Source organism: Anomaloglossus baeobatrachus, chromosome 10 (genome assembly GCF_048569485.1).
Source record: "Anomaloglossus baeobatrachus isolate aAnoBae1 chromosome 10, aAnoBae1.hap1, whole genome shotgun sequence".
Lineage (NCBI taxonomy): Eukaryota > Metazoa > Chordata > Amphibia > Anura > Aromobatidae > Anomaloglossus > Anomaloglossus baeobatrachus.
The window spans coordinates 11,349,251-11,365,910 of NC_134362.1; the positions used below are offsets into that span (position 1 = coordinate 11,349,251).

At 52.0% G+C, this 16,660-nt stretch overlaps 1 protein-coding gene across 2 annotated transcripts in view; it reads right to left on the minus strand.

The window, feature by feature from the left end:
• Positions 1-6,988: 6,988 nt before the first annotated feature.
• The window catches only part of LOC142255204 (embryonic protein UVS.2-like), a 32,764-nt gene continuing 23,092 nt past the window's right edge, over positions 6,989-16,660 (minus strand). For both annotated transcript variants that reach the window (XM_075326718.1, XM_075326717.1), the window contains exons 7-13: positions 14,230-14,311; positions 13,365-13,492; positions 12,819-12,931; positions 12,495-12,714; positions 11,349-11,467; positions 10,962-11,169; positions 6,989-7,230 (exon numbers count right to left, since the gene is read on the minus strand). In XM_075326718.1, coding sequence (XP_075182833.1) covers positions 7,193-7,230; positions 10,962-11,169; positions 11,349-11,467; positions 12,495-12,714; positions 12,819-12,931; positions 13,365-13,492; positions 14,230-14,311 — 908 coding nt within the window. In that variant the 3' untranslated portion in view covers positions 6,989-7,192. The remainder of the gene's footprint in view (positions 7,231-10,961; positions 11,170-11,348; positions 11,468-12,494; positions 12,715-12,818; positions 12,932-13,364; positions 13,493-14,229; positions 14,312-16,660) is intronic.

Here is a 16,660-nt window from a genome sequence, read left to right on the forward strand (position 1 = left end):
ACGTGATCTGTACAGCACACCATCCTGAGAGCCTAGGTGATCTGTACAGCACACCATCCTGAGAGCCTACGTGATCTGTACAGCACACCATCCTGAGAGCCTATGTGATCAGTACAGCACACCATCCTGAGAGCCTATGTGATCAGTACAGCACACCATCCTGAGAGCCTACGTGATCTGTACAGCACACCATCCTGAGAGCCTATGTGATCTGTACAGCACACCATCCTGAGAGCCTATGTGATCTGTACAGCACACCATCCTGAGAGCCTATGTGATCAGTACAGCACACCATCCTGAGAGCCTACGTGATCTGTACAGCACACCATCCTGAGAGCCTACGTGATCCGTACAGCACACCATCCTGAGAGCCTACGTGATCAGTGCAGCACACCATCCTGAGAGCCTACATGATCTGTACAGCACACCATCCTGAGAGCCTACGTGATCAGTACAGCACACCATCCTGAGAGCCTAGGTGATCAGTGCAGCACACCATCCTGAGAGCCTATGTGATCTGTGCAGCACACCATCCTGAGAGCCTAGGTGATCTGTGCAGCACACCATCCTGAGAGCCTATGTGATCAGTGCAGCACACCATCCTGAGAGCCTAGGTGATCCGTACAGCACACCAAGCTGAGAGCCTATGTGATCAGTGCAGCACACCATCCTGAGAGCCTACGTGATCCGTACAGCACACCAAGCTGAGAGCCTACGTGATCAGTACAGCACACCATCCTGAGAGCCTAGGTGATCCGTGCTGCACACCAAGCTGAGAGCCTAGGTGATCAGTACAGCACACCATCCTGAGAGCCTATGTGATCAGTGCAGCACACCATCCTGAGAGCCTAGGTGATCAGTACAGCACACCATCCTGAGAGCCTATGTGATCTGTGCAGCACACCATCCTGAGAGCCTATGTGATCCGTGCTGCACACCATCCTGAGAGCCTACGTGATCTGTACAGCACACCATCCTGAGAGCCTAGGTGATCAGTACAGCACACCATCCTGAGAGCCTATGTGATCTGTGCAGCACACCATCCTGAGAGCCTAGGTGATCAGTGCAGCACACCATCCTGAGAGCCTACGTGATCTATACAGCACACCATCCTGAGAGCCTACGTGATCTATACAGCACACCATCCTGAGAACCTACGTGATCAGTACAGCACACCATCCTGAGAGCCTACGTGATCAGTACAGCACATCATCCTGAGAGCCTAGGTGATCTGTACAGCACACCATCCTGAGAGCCTACGTGATCAGTACAGCACACCATCCTGAGAGCCTACGTGATCTGTACAGCACACCATCCTGAGAGCCTACGTGATCTGTACAGCACACCATCCTGAGAACCTACGTGATCAGTACAGCACACCATCCTGAGAACCTACGTGATCAGTACAGCACATCATCCTGAGAGCCTACGTGATCTGTACAGCACACCATCCTGAGAGCCTACGTGATCTGTACAGCACACCATCCTGAGAGCCTAGGTGATCAGTACAGCACACCATCCTGAGAGCCTACGTGATCAGTACAGCACATCATCCTGAGAGCCTACGTGATCAGTACAGCACATCATCCTGAGAGCCTAGGTGATCTGTACAGCACACCATCCTGAGAGCCTACGTGATCTGTACAGCACACCATCCTGAGAGCCTAGGTGATCTGTACAGCACACCATCCTGAGAGCCTACGTGATCTGTACAGCACACCATCCTGAGAGCCTATGTGATCAGTACAGCACACCATCCTGAGAGCCTATGTGATCAGTACAGCACACCATCCTGAGAGCCTACGTGATCTGTACAGCACACCATCCTGAGAGCCTATGTGATCTGTACAGCACACCATCCTGAGAGCCTACGTGATCTGTACAGCACACCATCCTGAGAGCCTACGTGATCAGTACAGCACACCATCCTGAGAGCCTACATGATCTGTACAGCACACCATCCTGAGAGCCTATGTGATCAGTACAGCACACCATCCTGAGAGCCTACGTGATCTGTGCAGCACACCATCCTGAGAGCCTACGTGATCTGTGCAGCACACCATCCTGAGAGCCTACGTGATCAGTGCAGCACACCATCCTGAGAGCCTACGTGATCCGTGCAGCACACCATCCTGAGAGCCTATGTGATCAGTACAGCACACCATCCTGAGAGCCTACATGATCTGTACAGCACACCATCCTGAGAGCCTACATGATCTGTACAGCACACCATCCTGAGAGCCTACATGATCTGTACAGTACACCATCCTGAGAGCCTACGTGATCTGTACAGCACACCATCCTGAGAGCCTACGTGATCTGTACAGCACACCATCCTGAGAGCCTATGTGATCTGTACAGCACACCATCCTGAGAGCCTATGTGATCTGTACAGCACACCATCCTGAGAGCCTATGTGATCTGTACAGCACACCATCCTGAGAGCCTATGTGATCTATACAGCACACCATCCTGAGAGCCTATGTGATCTGTACAGCACACCATCCTGAGAGCCTATGTGATCTGTACAGCACACCATCCTGAGAGCCTATGTGATCTATACAGCACACCATCCTGAGAGCCTATGTGATCTATACAGCACATCATCCTGAGAGCCTATGTGATCCGTGCAGCACACCATCCTGAGAGCCTATGTGATCTATACAGCACACCATCCTGAGAGCCTATGTTATCAGTACAGCACACCATCCTGAGAGCCTAGGTGATCAGTACAGCACACCATCCTGAGAGCCTATGTGATCTATACAGCTCACCATCCTGAGAGCCTATGTGATCTATACAGCACACCATCCTGAGAGCCTATGTTATCAGTACAGCACACCATCCTGAGAGCCTATGTGATCTATACAGCACACCATCCTGAGAGCCTATGTGATCTATACAGCACACCATCCTGAGAGCCTACATGATCTGTACAGCACACCATCCTGAGAGCCTACGTGATCTATACAGCACATCATCCTGAGAGCCTACGTGATCTATACAGCACACCATCCTGAGAGCCTATGTGATCTATACAGCACACCATCCTGAGAGCCTATGTTATCAGTACAGCACACCATCCTGAGAGCCTATGTGATCTATACAGCACACCATCCTGAGAGCCTACATGATCTGTACAGCACACCATCCTGAGAGCCTACGTGATCTATACAGCACATCATCCTGAGAGCCTACGTGATCTATACAGCACACCATCCTGAGAGCCTACATGATCTGTACAGCACACCATCCTGAGAGCCTACATGATCTGTACAGCACACCATCCTGAGAGCCTACGTGATCTATACAGCACATCATCCTGAGAGCCTATGTGATCTATACAGCACACCATCCTGAGAGCCTATGTGATCTGTACAGCACACCATCCTGAGAGCCTATGTGATCTGTACAGCACACCATCCTGAGAGCCTATGTGATCTGTACAGCACACCATCCTGAGAGCCTATGTGATCTATACAGCACACCATCCTGAGAGCCTATGTGATCTGTACAGAACACCATCCTGAGAGCCTATGTGATCTGTACAGCACACCATCCTGAGAGCCTATGTGATCTATACAGCACACCATCCTGAGAGCCTATGTGATCTATACAGCACACCATCCTGAGAGCCTATGTGATCTATACAGCACACCATCCTGAGAGCCTATGTTATCAGTACAGCACACCATCCTGAGAGCCTATGTTATATATACAGCACACCATCCTGAGAGCCTATGTGATCTATACAGCACACCATCCTGAGAGCCTATGTGATCTATACAGCACACCATCCTGAGAGCCTACATGATCTGTACAGCACACCATCCTGAGAGCCTACGTGATCAGTACAGCACACCATCCTGAGAGCCTACGTGATCAGTACAGCACACCATCCTGAGAGCCTACATGATCTGTACAGCACACCATCCTGAGAGCCTACATGATCTGTACAGCACACCATCCTGAGAGCCTACGTGATCTATACAGCACATCATCCTGAGAGCCTACGTGATCTATACAGCACACCATCCTGAGAGCCTACATGATCTGTACAGCACACCATCCTGAGAGCCTACATGATCTGTACAGCACACCATCCTGAGAGCCTACGTGATCTATACAGCACACCATCCTGAGAGCCTATGTGATCTATACAGCACACCATCCTGAGAGCCTACGTGATCTATACAGCACATCATCCTGAGAGCCTATGTGATCTATACAGCACATCATCCTGAGAGCCTATGTGATCTATACAGCACACCATCCTGAGAGCCTAGGTGATCTATACAGCACATCATCCTGAGAGCCTATGTGATCTGTACAGCACACCATCCTGAGAGCCTACATGATCTATACAGCACACCATCCTGAGAGCCTAGGTGATCTATACAGCACACCATCCTGAGAGCCTAGGTGATCTATACAGCACATCATCCTGAGAGCCTATGTGATCTGTACAGCACACCATCCTGAGAGCCTACGTGATCTATACAGCACATCATCCTGAGAGCCTATGTGATCTATACAGCACATCATCCTGAGAGCCTATGTGATCTATACAGCACACCATCCTGAGAGCCTAGGTGATCTATACAGCACATCATCCTGAGAGCCTATGTGATCTGTACAGCACACCATCCTGAGAGCCTACATGATCTATACAGCACACCATCCTGAGAGCCTAGGTGATCTATACAGCACACCATCCTGAGAGCCTAGGTGATCTATACAGCACATCATCCTGAGAGCCTATGTGATCTGTACAGCACATCATCCTGAGAGCCTACATGATCTGTACAGCACACCATCCTGAGAGCCTATGTGATCTGTACAGCACATCATCCTGAGAGCCTAGGTGATCTATACAGCACACCATCCTGAGAGCCTAGGTGATCTATACAGCACATCATCCTGAGAGCCTATGTGATCTGTACAGCACATCATCCTGAGAGCCTATGTGATCTATACAGCACATCATCCTGAGAGCCTATGTGATCTATACAGCACACCATCCTGAGAGCCTATGTGATCTATACAGCACATCATCCTGAGAGCCTATGTGATCTATACAGCACACCATCCTGAGAGCCTATGTGATCTGTACAGCACACCATCCTGAGAGCCTTGATGGTCTTTTGGTTCACTATCCCAGGAGCCGATGTATGACGTATGGCCTGTATGGCCCATCTTTTTGGAAGCCTACATGACCAGTATGCCCAATACACGACCAGTATGCCCAATACATGACCAGTATGCCCAATACATGACCTACATGCCACATCATGGTGGGACCGATGGTTTAACGAAAACCACTTTTAAATGGTGACACTGGTTTAACCCTATCACTTCTGAGTGATTTGCTATGTTGCGGTCCTCTACGGTTCGTGATTTCTTTTGTCTGGATGTATACACCCGCACACAGCGGACATGGTGCTCATCCAAACCCCAAGTGGAAAAACTGCTGGTTCTGTTATTACACGTGTCTAAGGGGTCGCGGGATTTGTCTCTCGTCTTCACGCGCATCACTATGAGCACGTTCCACGTTTCGCCGTCTCTTTCACTGATGAAGGGGATCTTCTTTTCCATGAACCTACCTCCCTCTGTACAAACTGTGCGACTTGTCTCCTTCCGGCGTTTTCTGTCCGGTCGTTCCCGCTCCTGTAACTTGTGACCAGTAATTCATGATTGCAGTTATTTTATATCTTGTCACTTAAAGGACGTGTCCACCACAAGACAATAAAGGTTTATCCCTATGGATCAAGTCACCATCAGCAATGTATGTACAAAGTGACTGCACCAGCAGAATAGTGAGTGCAGCTCTGGAGGATAATATAGGAGGTAACTCAGGATCAGTAATGTATGTACACAGTGACTGCACCAGCAGAATAGTGAGTGCAGCTCTGGAGTATAATACAGGAGGTAACTCAGGATCAGTAATGTAATGTATGTGCACAGTGACTGCACCAGCAGAATAGTGAGTGCAGCTCTGGAGGATAATACAGGAGGTAACTCAGGATCAGTAATGTATGTACACAGTGACTGCACCAGCAGAATAGTGAGTGCAGCTCTGGAGTATAATACAGGAGGTAACTCAGGATCAGTAATGTAATGTATGTGCACAGTGACTGCACCAGCAGAATAGTGAGTGCAGCTCTGGAGGATAATATAGGAGGTAACTCCGGATCAGTAATGTATGTACACAGTGACTGCACCAGCAGAATAGTAAGAGCAGCTCTGGAGAATAATACAGGAGGTAACTCAGGATCAGTAATGTATGTATGTACACAGTGACTGCACCAGCAGAATAGTAAGAGCAGCTCTGGAGGATAATACAGGAGGTAACTCAGGATCAGTAATGTATGTATGTACACAGTGACTGCACCAGCAGAATAGTGAGTGCAGCTGTGGAGTATAATACAGGAGGTAACTCAGGATCAGTAATGTAATGTATATACACCGTGACTGCACCAGCAGAATAGTGAGTGCAGCTCTGGAGGATAATATAGGAGGTAACTCAGGATCAGTAATGTATGTACACAGTGACTGCACCAGCAGAATAGTAAGAGCAGCTCTGGAGAATAATACAGGAGGTAACTCAGGATCAGTAATGTATGTATGTACACAGTGACTGCACCAGCAGAATAGTAAGAGCAGCTCTGGAGGATAATACAGGAGGTAACTCAGGATCAGTAATGTAATGTATGTACACAGTGACTGCACCAGCAGAATAGTGAGTGCAGCTCTGGAGGATAATACAGGAGGTAACTCAGGATCAGTAATGTAATGTATATACACAGTGACTGCACTAGCAGAATAGTGAGTGCAGCTCTGGAGTGTAATACAGGGGGTAACTCAGGATCAGTAATGTAATGTATGTACAGTGACTGCACCAGCAGAATAGTGAGCACAGCTCTGGAGTATAATACTGGAGGTAACTCAGGATCAGTAATCTATCGTTACAGATTACTAGTCACGCATGTTTCTTTCTAAGCAGTGGATTTATTTTGGCTATAGGTGATCTTCCGTGCAGATAGGATCACTGACGCCATCTGTTCCCGTACATTGCGGTGTCCAGCGTGCGGATAGTCCTTGGAGATTTATGTATTTGTTCGGTGTGAGTTTCCTTTGCGCCACCTGCTGTCCAGCGGAGGAATCACGGCTGATTTTCTGATTTTGCAGCGGATTATGGACGATCATTCTTGGGTCTTGGTGATGATGAAGCTGAAATTCACAAGTGTAGAAATAAGCGATGAACAGACGAGGATCATATGTAATAATACTGTGCACCTATGGAGCTCGCACGTCCATAGAGATCTATGTGTACAGAGACACAGCTGGGCCCTTCCTCCACTATGTGCCCACGTCCTATAGCCGGAGTGCCCTGTAGATGCCCCGGTGCCCCTGACACTTCACACTTAGAATATGCCCAACGCTGCAAAGCTGAAAAGCCATGGACAGGAAATATAGGACGGCACCAAAATGTCCGGGTGTTGCGTGGTGTGTGGGGTCGTCCACACTAAGCCCACGGCCACGGCACACTGTTACTATGTCATGTTGTGCTCAGTACAGGGACGGGTCACCTGTGCAGACCGGATTCATCCACGGCACCTACAGATGGGGTCGTCACTGACCTACAAATGAGGAGGATACGGGCATATATCCAGTCTGAGCCCCATGCAGAAATCCCGCCACTTACAGCTCTCCATTCCTGACGCATCAACAGGTCGGCGTTACATTGATTTGGTGGTGGAACCAGCGGCGTTGGCATTTCCCTGTGTCCCAAGAGACATTTATCCACACGACATCGCCAAGCTGCATGTTCCTCGCACTACTGCGAGCACCTGCGGGGCCTAAACCTGCTCCCATGGCTGCAGCGTCTCCGGACTCGTCTCCCATGGCTGCAGCGTCTCCGGACTCGTCTCCCATGACTGCAGCGTCTCCGGACTCGTCTCCCATGTCCTGCAGCGTCTCCGGACTCGTCTCCCATGGCTGCAGCGTCTCCGGACTCGTCTCCCATGTCCTGCAGCGTCTCCGGACTCGTCTCCCATGTCCTGCAGCGTCTCCGGACTCGTCTCCCATGACTGCAGCGTCTCTGGACTCGTCTCCCATGGCTGCAGCGTCTCCGGACTCGTCTCCCATGGCTGCAGCGTCTCCGGACTCGTCTCCCATGGCTGCAGCGTCTCCGGACTCGTCTCCCATGGCTGCAGCGTCTCCGGACTCGTCTCCCATGTCCTGCAGCGTCTCCGGACTCGTCTCCCATGTCCTGCAGCGTCTCCGGACTCGTCTCCCATGGCTGCAGCGTCTCCGGACACGTCTCCCATGGCTGCAGCGTCTCCGGACTCGTCTCCCATGTCCTGCAGCGTCTCCGGACTCGTCTCCCATGTCCTGCAGCGTCTCCGGACTCGTCTCCCATGGCTGCAGCGTCTCCGGACTCGTCTCCCATGGCTGCAGCGTCTCCGGACTCGTCTCCCATGGCTGCAGCGTCTCCGGACTCGTCTCCCATGGCTGCAGCGTCTCCGGACTCGTCTCCCATGGCTGCAGCGTCTCCGGACTCGTCTCCCATGTCCTGCAGCGTCTCCGGACTCGTCTCCCATGTCCTGCAGCGTCTCCGGACTCGTCTCCCATGGCTGCAGCGTCTCCGGACTCATCTCCCATAGCTGCAGCGTCTCCGGACTCGTCTCCCATGGCTGCAGCGTCTCCGGACTCGTCTCCCATGGCTGCAGCATCTCCGGACTTGTCTCCATCAAACACATTGGAGGTGTGATTGGTTGGTGATTGCACAGGAGCTGCCAGCAGCGGATCCTGATACATTCTGCGGCAGAACCTTCCTCAGACGACCATTAATAACCTCAGTGCTCGCAGCCGAGGCCGGAAGAGCCGGGATTTCTGCACGAGGCTCAGACTCCAGACTGGAGGAATCCAGATGATGTGAAAAATGTTGTTTCCAGTTTTTCGTCATCTGTGAATCAGTAACATCGCTGTCCTGGGATTTCCGGAATCCGATCACTTTTCTTTCTTGGTGGTGGAATTTCAATAGCGTTGTTATAAAATCCCCCATCGTTCTGTGCCTACAGCGCCTATGTAGAGCTATGTGTTTCTATGGAAACAGACTACAAACAAGTCCTGTGTAGTCTGAGCCATTTAACGATGGATGGTAGCTGCACTACCGTTTGTGGCCACTATATAAAGTGTGGCGCTGTGATACTTCTGGTTTGTGAAACCATTCGATTAGGTGATGGGTGGGAGCGCAAAGAGTCGGACCCCCAGGTTCTACTAATAGGTCATCAATGTTAAAGTCCTGGAGCCCCCTTCCAGCCCCCGCTGTGGTGCAATGTCCCAGCTGTGAGAGGAGCGGAGTCTTTTGCTGATTTCATGCGCTGATAACGGTGATCTGCAATTAAACACCCCCCCCCCGCGGCGGCTGTAATTACCGTCTGATCCCTCTCCAGCGGACGTGACCGCTCCATTATAAGGTTATAACGGTCAGACTGGCGACATTCCACCACACAATCATCTGTCATTACAGATTATTCACCGCAGGAGATTAATAATCTCTGATCAAAGGAGGAAATTAATCTGATATTAGAAGTGCGGCATCACCGGCAGCCACCGCTGTCCTCCAAGGGAACATGCCCCCCCCTCGTATAGCATCGGGGGTCCCCAGAGCCCACCCCTCTGTTTCCTATACCACCGTTTTGTGTATACAGCTCTTATTCTGAACGTCCCCGGTTTCCATCTGATGGACTCACTTGTCCTTTTGGGTATAAAGTAGCTGTAGAAGCCCAACATCCGCCTGAGACGTCACCGCAGGACCACCAAAAAGTGCTCTGCTACTACTGAATGTGCGAATTCCACTGCTACAACTCTGCTACATCACTACCCAGCTCAGCTACTCGCCCTACACTGCTAGAACTCTGCTACATCACTACCCAGCTCTGCTACTCACCCTACACTGCTACAACTCTGCTACATCACTACCCAGCTCTGCTACTCGCCCTACACTGGTACAACTCTGCTACACCACTACCCAGCTCTGCTACTCACTCTACACTGCTACAACTCTGCTACATCACTACCCAGCTCTGCTACTCACCCTACACTGCTACAACTCTGCTACATCACTACCCCAGCTCTGCTACTCACCCTACACTGCTACAACTCTGCTACATCACTACCCAGCTCTGCTACTCGCCCTACACTGCTACAACTCTGCTACATCACTACCCAGCTCTGCTACTCGCCCTACACTGCTACAACTCTGCTACATCACTACCCAGCTCTGCTACTCGCCCTACACTGGTACAACTCTGCTACACCACTACCCAGCTCTGCTACTCGCCCTACACTGCTACAACTCTGCTACATCAATACCCCAGCTCTGCTACTCTCCCTACACTGCTACAACTCTGCTACATCACTACCCCAGCTCTGCTACTCACCCTACACTGCTACATCACTACCCCAGCTCTACTTGCCGTACATTGCTACAACTCTGCTACATCACTATCCCAGCTCTGCTACTCGCCCTACACTGACAACTCTGCTACATCACTGTTCCAGCTCTGCTACTTGCCCTAATGATGTACAACTCTGTTACATCATTGTTCCAGTTCTGCAACATAACTATTCCAGTTTTGCTACATTGTTGCTCCAGCTCTGCTATTTCAGTTCTGATTCCCGGCACCCCCACTGATGCGCTGATTGAGGGGGCTGTGAATGGTGCTGTCGCTTTCTCCTGTTCTGTATGACCCAGGATAGGGGAGATCTGCAGTATCATTCATGGCCGGAGCTGTGCCGGTTCTGGGGTGCAGTGGCCCCTTGAAACAAATGATTTTGGGGAGCCAGAAGTCGCCCCGTGCTGTTCTGATAGTGGCCATGAGCGGTACTGCACCAGTGGCTGCGTACACTTTGGAGCGGCAGCGTGTCCGGTCTATACTAACGTATCTACTTACAGAACGAGTATGTAGCCAAGAAGCCGCTGGCCTGCACAGAGGAGTCGCTGTGGAAATGCACCATGAGGGAATGGCTGGACGAGGAGAAGTCCATCCGGGGCAGCTGGCCGCACTTCTTCACCTGTCGCCGGCCATCACGGAGGAGGAAATAGTCATAGGAGCAGCCGGGCGACGGCTCCAGAGTAAACGGGGCCACCTGGAGGGTGATCTGCAAAGGAAGCACAAGTTACTTTACCCCTCGTCAGCACAAAAATGGGGGGGGGGATTTCTCACTTTTACACATTCCCTATAGAAGTCAATGGTGAGGTGGTGTAAATGTTAACCCTTTACCCCAGGCCTGGAGCCCGTCACATCCACAATCACTGGTGTTGTCAGACGGTCACTCACCTTATTTCCCGCGGGCGCGGACAGGACCCAAACACAGTTCACGGAGTTGGGGTACTTAGAGGGGAAATGTGGAGTCGAAAAGTTTCCGGTTGTGCTGATTAAGGATCCGCCACACTTTACTGAAATATAAGAAAGTCGCCATTATAAAGATGTCTACGTAAAATAAGGCGCCAGATGTAGAAGTAAATACCCCCCCCCCCCCTCACCCCCCGAAAAAATCATGGGGTCATCACTATTATTCTGGACACTGAAGACACTCTGAATTCGTTGTGTGTAGGGCGCCACCTGGTGGCAACTCAGTGGAATCAGTGACTTGTGCTGTGCAGTGAAATGACCCGGTAAAGCTATGTGCACACGTTGCAGAAATTTCTGCACCCAATCTGCATTTCCTGGTACAAAAAAAACGTGAGTTTTTGCCGCGTTTTCTGCATGCGTTTTTGGTGTGGTTTTTGCATGCGTTTTTAGTGCATTTTATGCATGCGTTTTTAGTGCATTTTCGGGTCATTTTATGAATGCGTTTTCAGTGAGTTTTTTGCATGCATTTTCGGGTCATTTTATGAATGCGTTTTTAGTGCATTTTTTTGTATGCGTTTTCGGAGCATTTTTTGCATGTGTTTTCTGTGCATTTTATGCATGTGTTTTCTGTGCATTTTATGCATGTGTTTTCGGAGCATTTTTGCATGTGTTTTCGGAGCATTTTTTGCATGCATTTTCGGTGCATTTTTTTTGCATGTGTTTTTATGCATTTGGGCTGGAAAAACACAGAAAGAATTGACGTTGCAGTTTATTTTCTGCACCAAATCTGCAAGGAAAAAAATCTGCAACGTGTGCACAGCACTTCAAAATTCTCATTAACTTTGCTGGCATAAGAATAGGCCTGTAGATTTGTGACAAAACTGCACCCAAAAATGCATCAAAAACTCAGTGTGTGCACACAGCCTAACAATCAGCTGCGATCTGCAGGGATCCTGGCTGAGAGTTTCATTTCTCTGCGGCGCCACCACATGGTGGAGTGAAGCATTACACAGTGGTAGCTGTAAGCAATGCCCTGTCCACAGAACACGTGGCCGGTCCCCCAGGGCGTGGCGTGCTCTTTGTGGGCACCGGCCTCGTGCCGCTCACATTCAGACACCTCCATGCACTCACTTGCGCTGTACATCGCCTTAAAGCTGCTCCCGATCCCCGATCCGGTAACTTCTATCTTCATGAATCTTCCGGAGGAGATCTGGGCGAGCGGGGCCACGTTTCCGCAGCTCTGGTTGATGAGTATGGGGGACGCGGTGCTGATTCCATCGTACACGGTGACGGAGGCCTGAGCGCAGTCCGGGGAGGGCCGGATGATGAAGGACTCAAACTGCAGGAAAACCTAAAGAGAAGGGAAGTAGAAGCAGCCGAAGGCAATGTAAACATGGCTGTCATCATGTAGCACGCTGACGGACTACAAGGCTCAGCCGTCATTTATGCCAGTACCTTGTCCTCTGGGACGCGGATCAGCCACACACAAGCCGCCGTCAGGTTTGGATTCTTCTTGGACTCCCATGAAAAGGTCCCGTGTGCGTCTGGCAGCAGCCGACTGCAGAGATCTGAGAGATCAGAGAGGAGCGTGAAGCTAGTGCCCTGCCGGGGCCTTCCAGCCGAGGACACTGGTGGTAGAGGCATCATGGCCGGACACACTGCGGGACGCTGCACTATGGGGCACAATTTCTAAGTGGCCGCAGGAGGGGCTGTGCCCCTTTTCCGGTCCTTTGGAGGTATGGGGGTGGTATCTGGTGGGCCGCTCACCTCCCGCCCCTGCATTCGGGGGTCGGCCATTTATCACTGTGCCCTATTTTTACAATCTCACTTGCTCTGATCGATAAGAAGTTATAGAAAACTTCCTGTAGAAATCAACCTGCAGCCGTGCGGCCCCTGTGTGCTCAGTACAAGGCGGAACTACAGCTGTGGAACTACAACTCCAAGCAGCTTCTGACCCTTCTCTTCCACAATCACACGTCTCAGCTCATTCTCCAACTTAACTGCATTCGTAGAGTTTGTTGATCTTGGCAACATCCAAAGAACTTAACCCGACGCGTTGTCCAATCAGGGCCTGGGGGTCTCCGGTCGGCTCCAGGGTGGGCTTCCCTGTATCAGTGGCAAAAGCAAATCTATAGGAACAAGAGAAAAGACGTAATGAGGACGGGCGAGTAATAGAGAGGCCACGTGGACGGGCGAGTAATAGTGAGGCCACATGGGCGAGTAATAGTGAGGCCACGTGGGCGAGTAATAGTGAGGCCACGTGGGCGTCTTCATTTTCTTTATGGGTTAAATCATTTTATATTTTGATCAGATTTTTGCAGACTTGTCGATTTTTGTCATTCCTTTATTTCTGATGGGGGGGGCGGGGAGATGATTAAAATGTTGTGGTTTTTTTGCATTTTCATATGGTATAAAGCTCCCCGCGCCCCTTCCCTTCTTTCCTCGAGCCCCCCAGGTCCCCCCGCGCCCCTTCCCTTCTTCCCTCGAGCCCCCTAGGTCCCCCCGCGCCCCGTCCCCTCTTCCCTCGAGCCCCCCAGGTCCCCCCGCGTCCCTTCCCTTCTTCCCTCGAGCCCCCCAGGTCCCCCCGCGCCCCTTCCCTTCTTCCCTCGAGCCCCCCAGGTCCCCCCGCGCCCCGTCCCCTCTTCCCTCGAGCCCCCCAGGTCCCCCCGCGTCCCTTCCCTTCTTCCCTCGAGCCCCCCAGGTCCCCCCGCGCCCCTTCCCTTCTTCCCTCGAGCCCCCCAGGTCCCCCCGCGCCCCTTCCCTTCTTCCCTCGAGCCCCCCAGGTCCCCATGAGCTTCCGGTGTGTTACATGACGATACCTGTGAGGCTTTCTCATGTCTCCTCCGTCGTTGTCCTCCATACTTACTTGCCGTAGTGTAACACGGAGAGGTAATCGTAGGGGACGCCGAGGTTCTGGGTGCTCATCTTGTAGAAATTGCGTTCTTTGTCTAGAAAGGAATAGGACGACAATGAATGGCGGAAACAGCAGCGGGCAATGTGGTGACGAGCGTGGACGGCCATCTATTCTTCCTCCCGGGTAGACGGTCATCTATTCATCTCCCAGTTGGACGTGCATAAATTGTCCTCCCGGGTGAACGGCCATCTATTCATCTCCCAGGTGGACGTCCATAAATTGTCCTTCCGGGTAGACGGTCATCTATTCGTCCTCCCGGGTAGACGACCATCTATTCATCTCCCAGGTGGACGGACATTTATTCGTCCTCCCGGGTGGACGTTCATCTATTCTTCCTCCCGGGTAGACGGTCATCTAGTCATCTCCCAGATGGACGTCCATAAATTGTCCTCCCGGGTGAACGGCCATCTATTCTTCCTTCTGGGTAGACGGTCATCTATTCATTCTTCCAGGTGGCTGGCCATCTAGTCATCTCCCAGGTGGACGGCCATAAATCGTCCTCCCGGGTGGATGGCCATCTATTCGTCCTCCCGGGTATACGGCCATCTATTCGTCCTCCCGGGTATACGGTCATCTATTAATTCTCCCAGGTGGATGGCCATCTATTCGTACTCTCGGATGGACGGCCATAAATTGTCCTCCCGGGTGGGCGGCCAGAAATTGTCCTCCCGGGTGGACGGCCAGAAATTGTCCTCCCGGGTGGACGGCCAGAAATTGTCCTCCCGGGTGGACGGCCAGAAATTGTCCTCCCGGGTGGACGGCCATAAATTGTCCTCCCGGATGGACGGCCATAAATTGTCCTCCCGGGTGGACGGCCATAAATTGCCCTCCCGGGTGGACGGCCATAAATCGTCCTCCCGGGTGGACGGCCATCTATTCGTCCTCCCGGGTATACGGCCATCTATTCGTCCTCCCGGGTATACGGTCATCTATTAATTCTCCCAGGTGGATGGCCATCTATTCGTACTCTCGGATGGACGGCCATAAATTGTCCTCCCGGGTGGACGGCCAGAAATTGTCCTCCCGGGTGGACGGCCAGAAATTGTCCTCCCGGGTGGACGGCCAGAAATTGTCCTCCCGGGTGGACGGCCAGAAATTGTCCTCCCGGGTGGACGGCCATAAATTGCCCTCCCGGGTGGACGGCCATAAATTGTCCTCCCGGGTGGACGGCCATCTATTAGTCCTCCCGGGTATACGGCCATCTATTCGTCCTCCCGGGTATACGGTCATCTATTAATTCTCCCAGGTGGATGGCCATCTATTCGTACTCTCGGATGGACGGCCATAAATTGTCCTCCCGGGTGGACGGCCATAAATTGTCCTCCCGGGTGGACGGCCAGAAATTGTCCTCCCGGGTGGACGGCCAGAAATTGTCCTCCCGGGTGGACGGCCAGAAATTGTCCTCCCGGGTGGACGGCCAGAAATTGTCGTCCCGGGTGGACGGCCATAAATTGTCCTCCCGGGTGGACGGCCATAAATTGTCCTCCCGGGTGGACGGCCATAAATTGTCCTCCCGGGTGGACGGCCATAAATTGTCCTCCCGGGTGGACGGCCATAAATTGTCCTCCCGGGTGGACGGCCATAAATTGTCCTCCCGGGTGGACGGCTATCTATTTACCCTCCACAGGTAGAGGCCATCTATTCGTCCTCCCCAGGTAGAGGCCATCTATTCATCTCCCAGGTGGACGGCCATCTATTCACCCTCCCCAGGTAGAGGCCATCTATTCGTCCTCCCCAGGTAGAGGCCATCTATTCATCTCCCAGGTGGACGGCCATCTATTCCTCCTCACAGGTAGACGGCCATCTATTCACCCTCCCCAGGTATACGGCCATCTATTCACTCTCTCCAGGTAGAGGCCATCTATTCACCCTCCCCAGGTATACGGCCATAAATCGTCCTCCCGGGTGGATGGCCATCTATTCGTCCTCCCGGGTATACGGCCATCTATTCGTCCTCCCGGGTATACGGTCATCTATTAATTCTCCCAGGTGGATGGCCATCTATTCGTACTCTCGGATGGACGGCCATAAATTGTCCTCCCGGGTGGGCGGCCAGAAATTGTCCTCCCGGGTGGACGGCCAGAAATTGTCCTCCCGGGTGGACGGCCAGAAATTGTCCTCCCGGGTGGACGGCCAGAAATTGTCCTCCCGGGTGGACGGCCATAAATTGTCCTCCCGGATGGACGGCCATAAATTGTCCTCCCGGGTGGACGGCCATAAATTGCCCTCCCGGGTGGACGGCCATAAATCGTCCTCCCGGGTGGACGGCCATCTATTAGTCCTCCCGGGTATACGGCCATCTATTCGTCCTCCCGGGTATACGGTCATCTATTAATTCTCCCAGGTGGATGGCCATCTATTCGTACTCTCGGATGGACGGCCA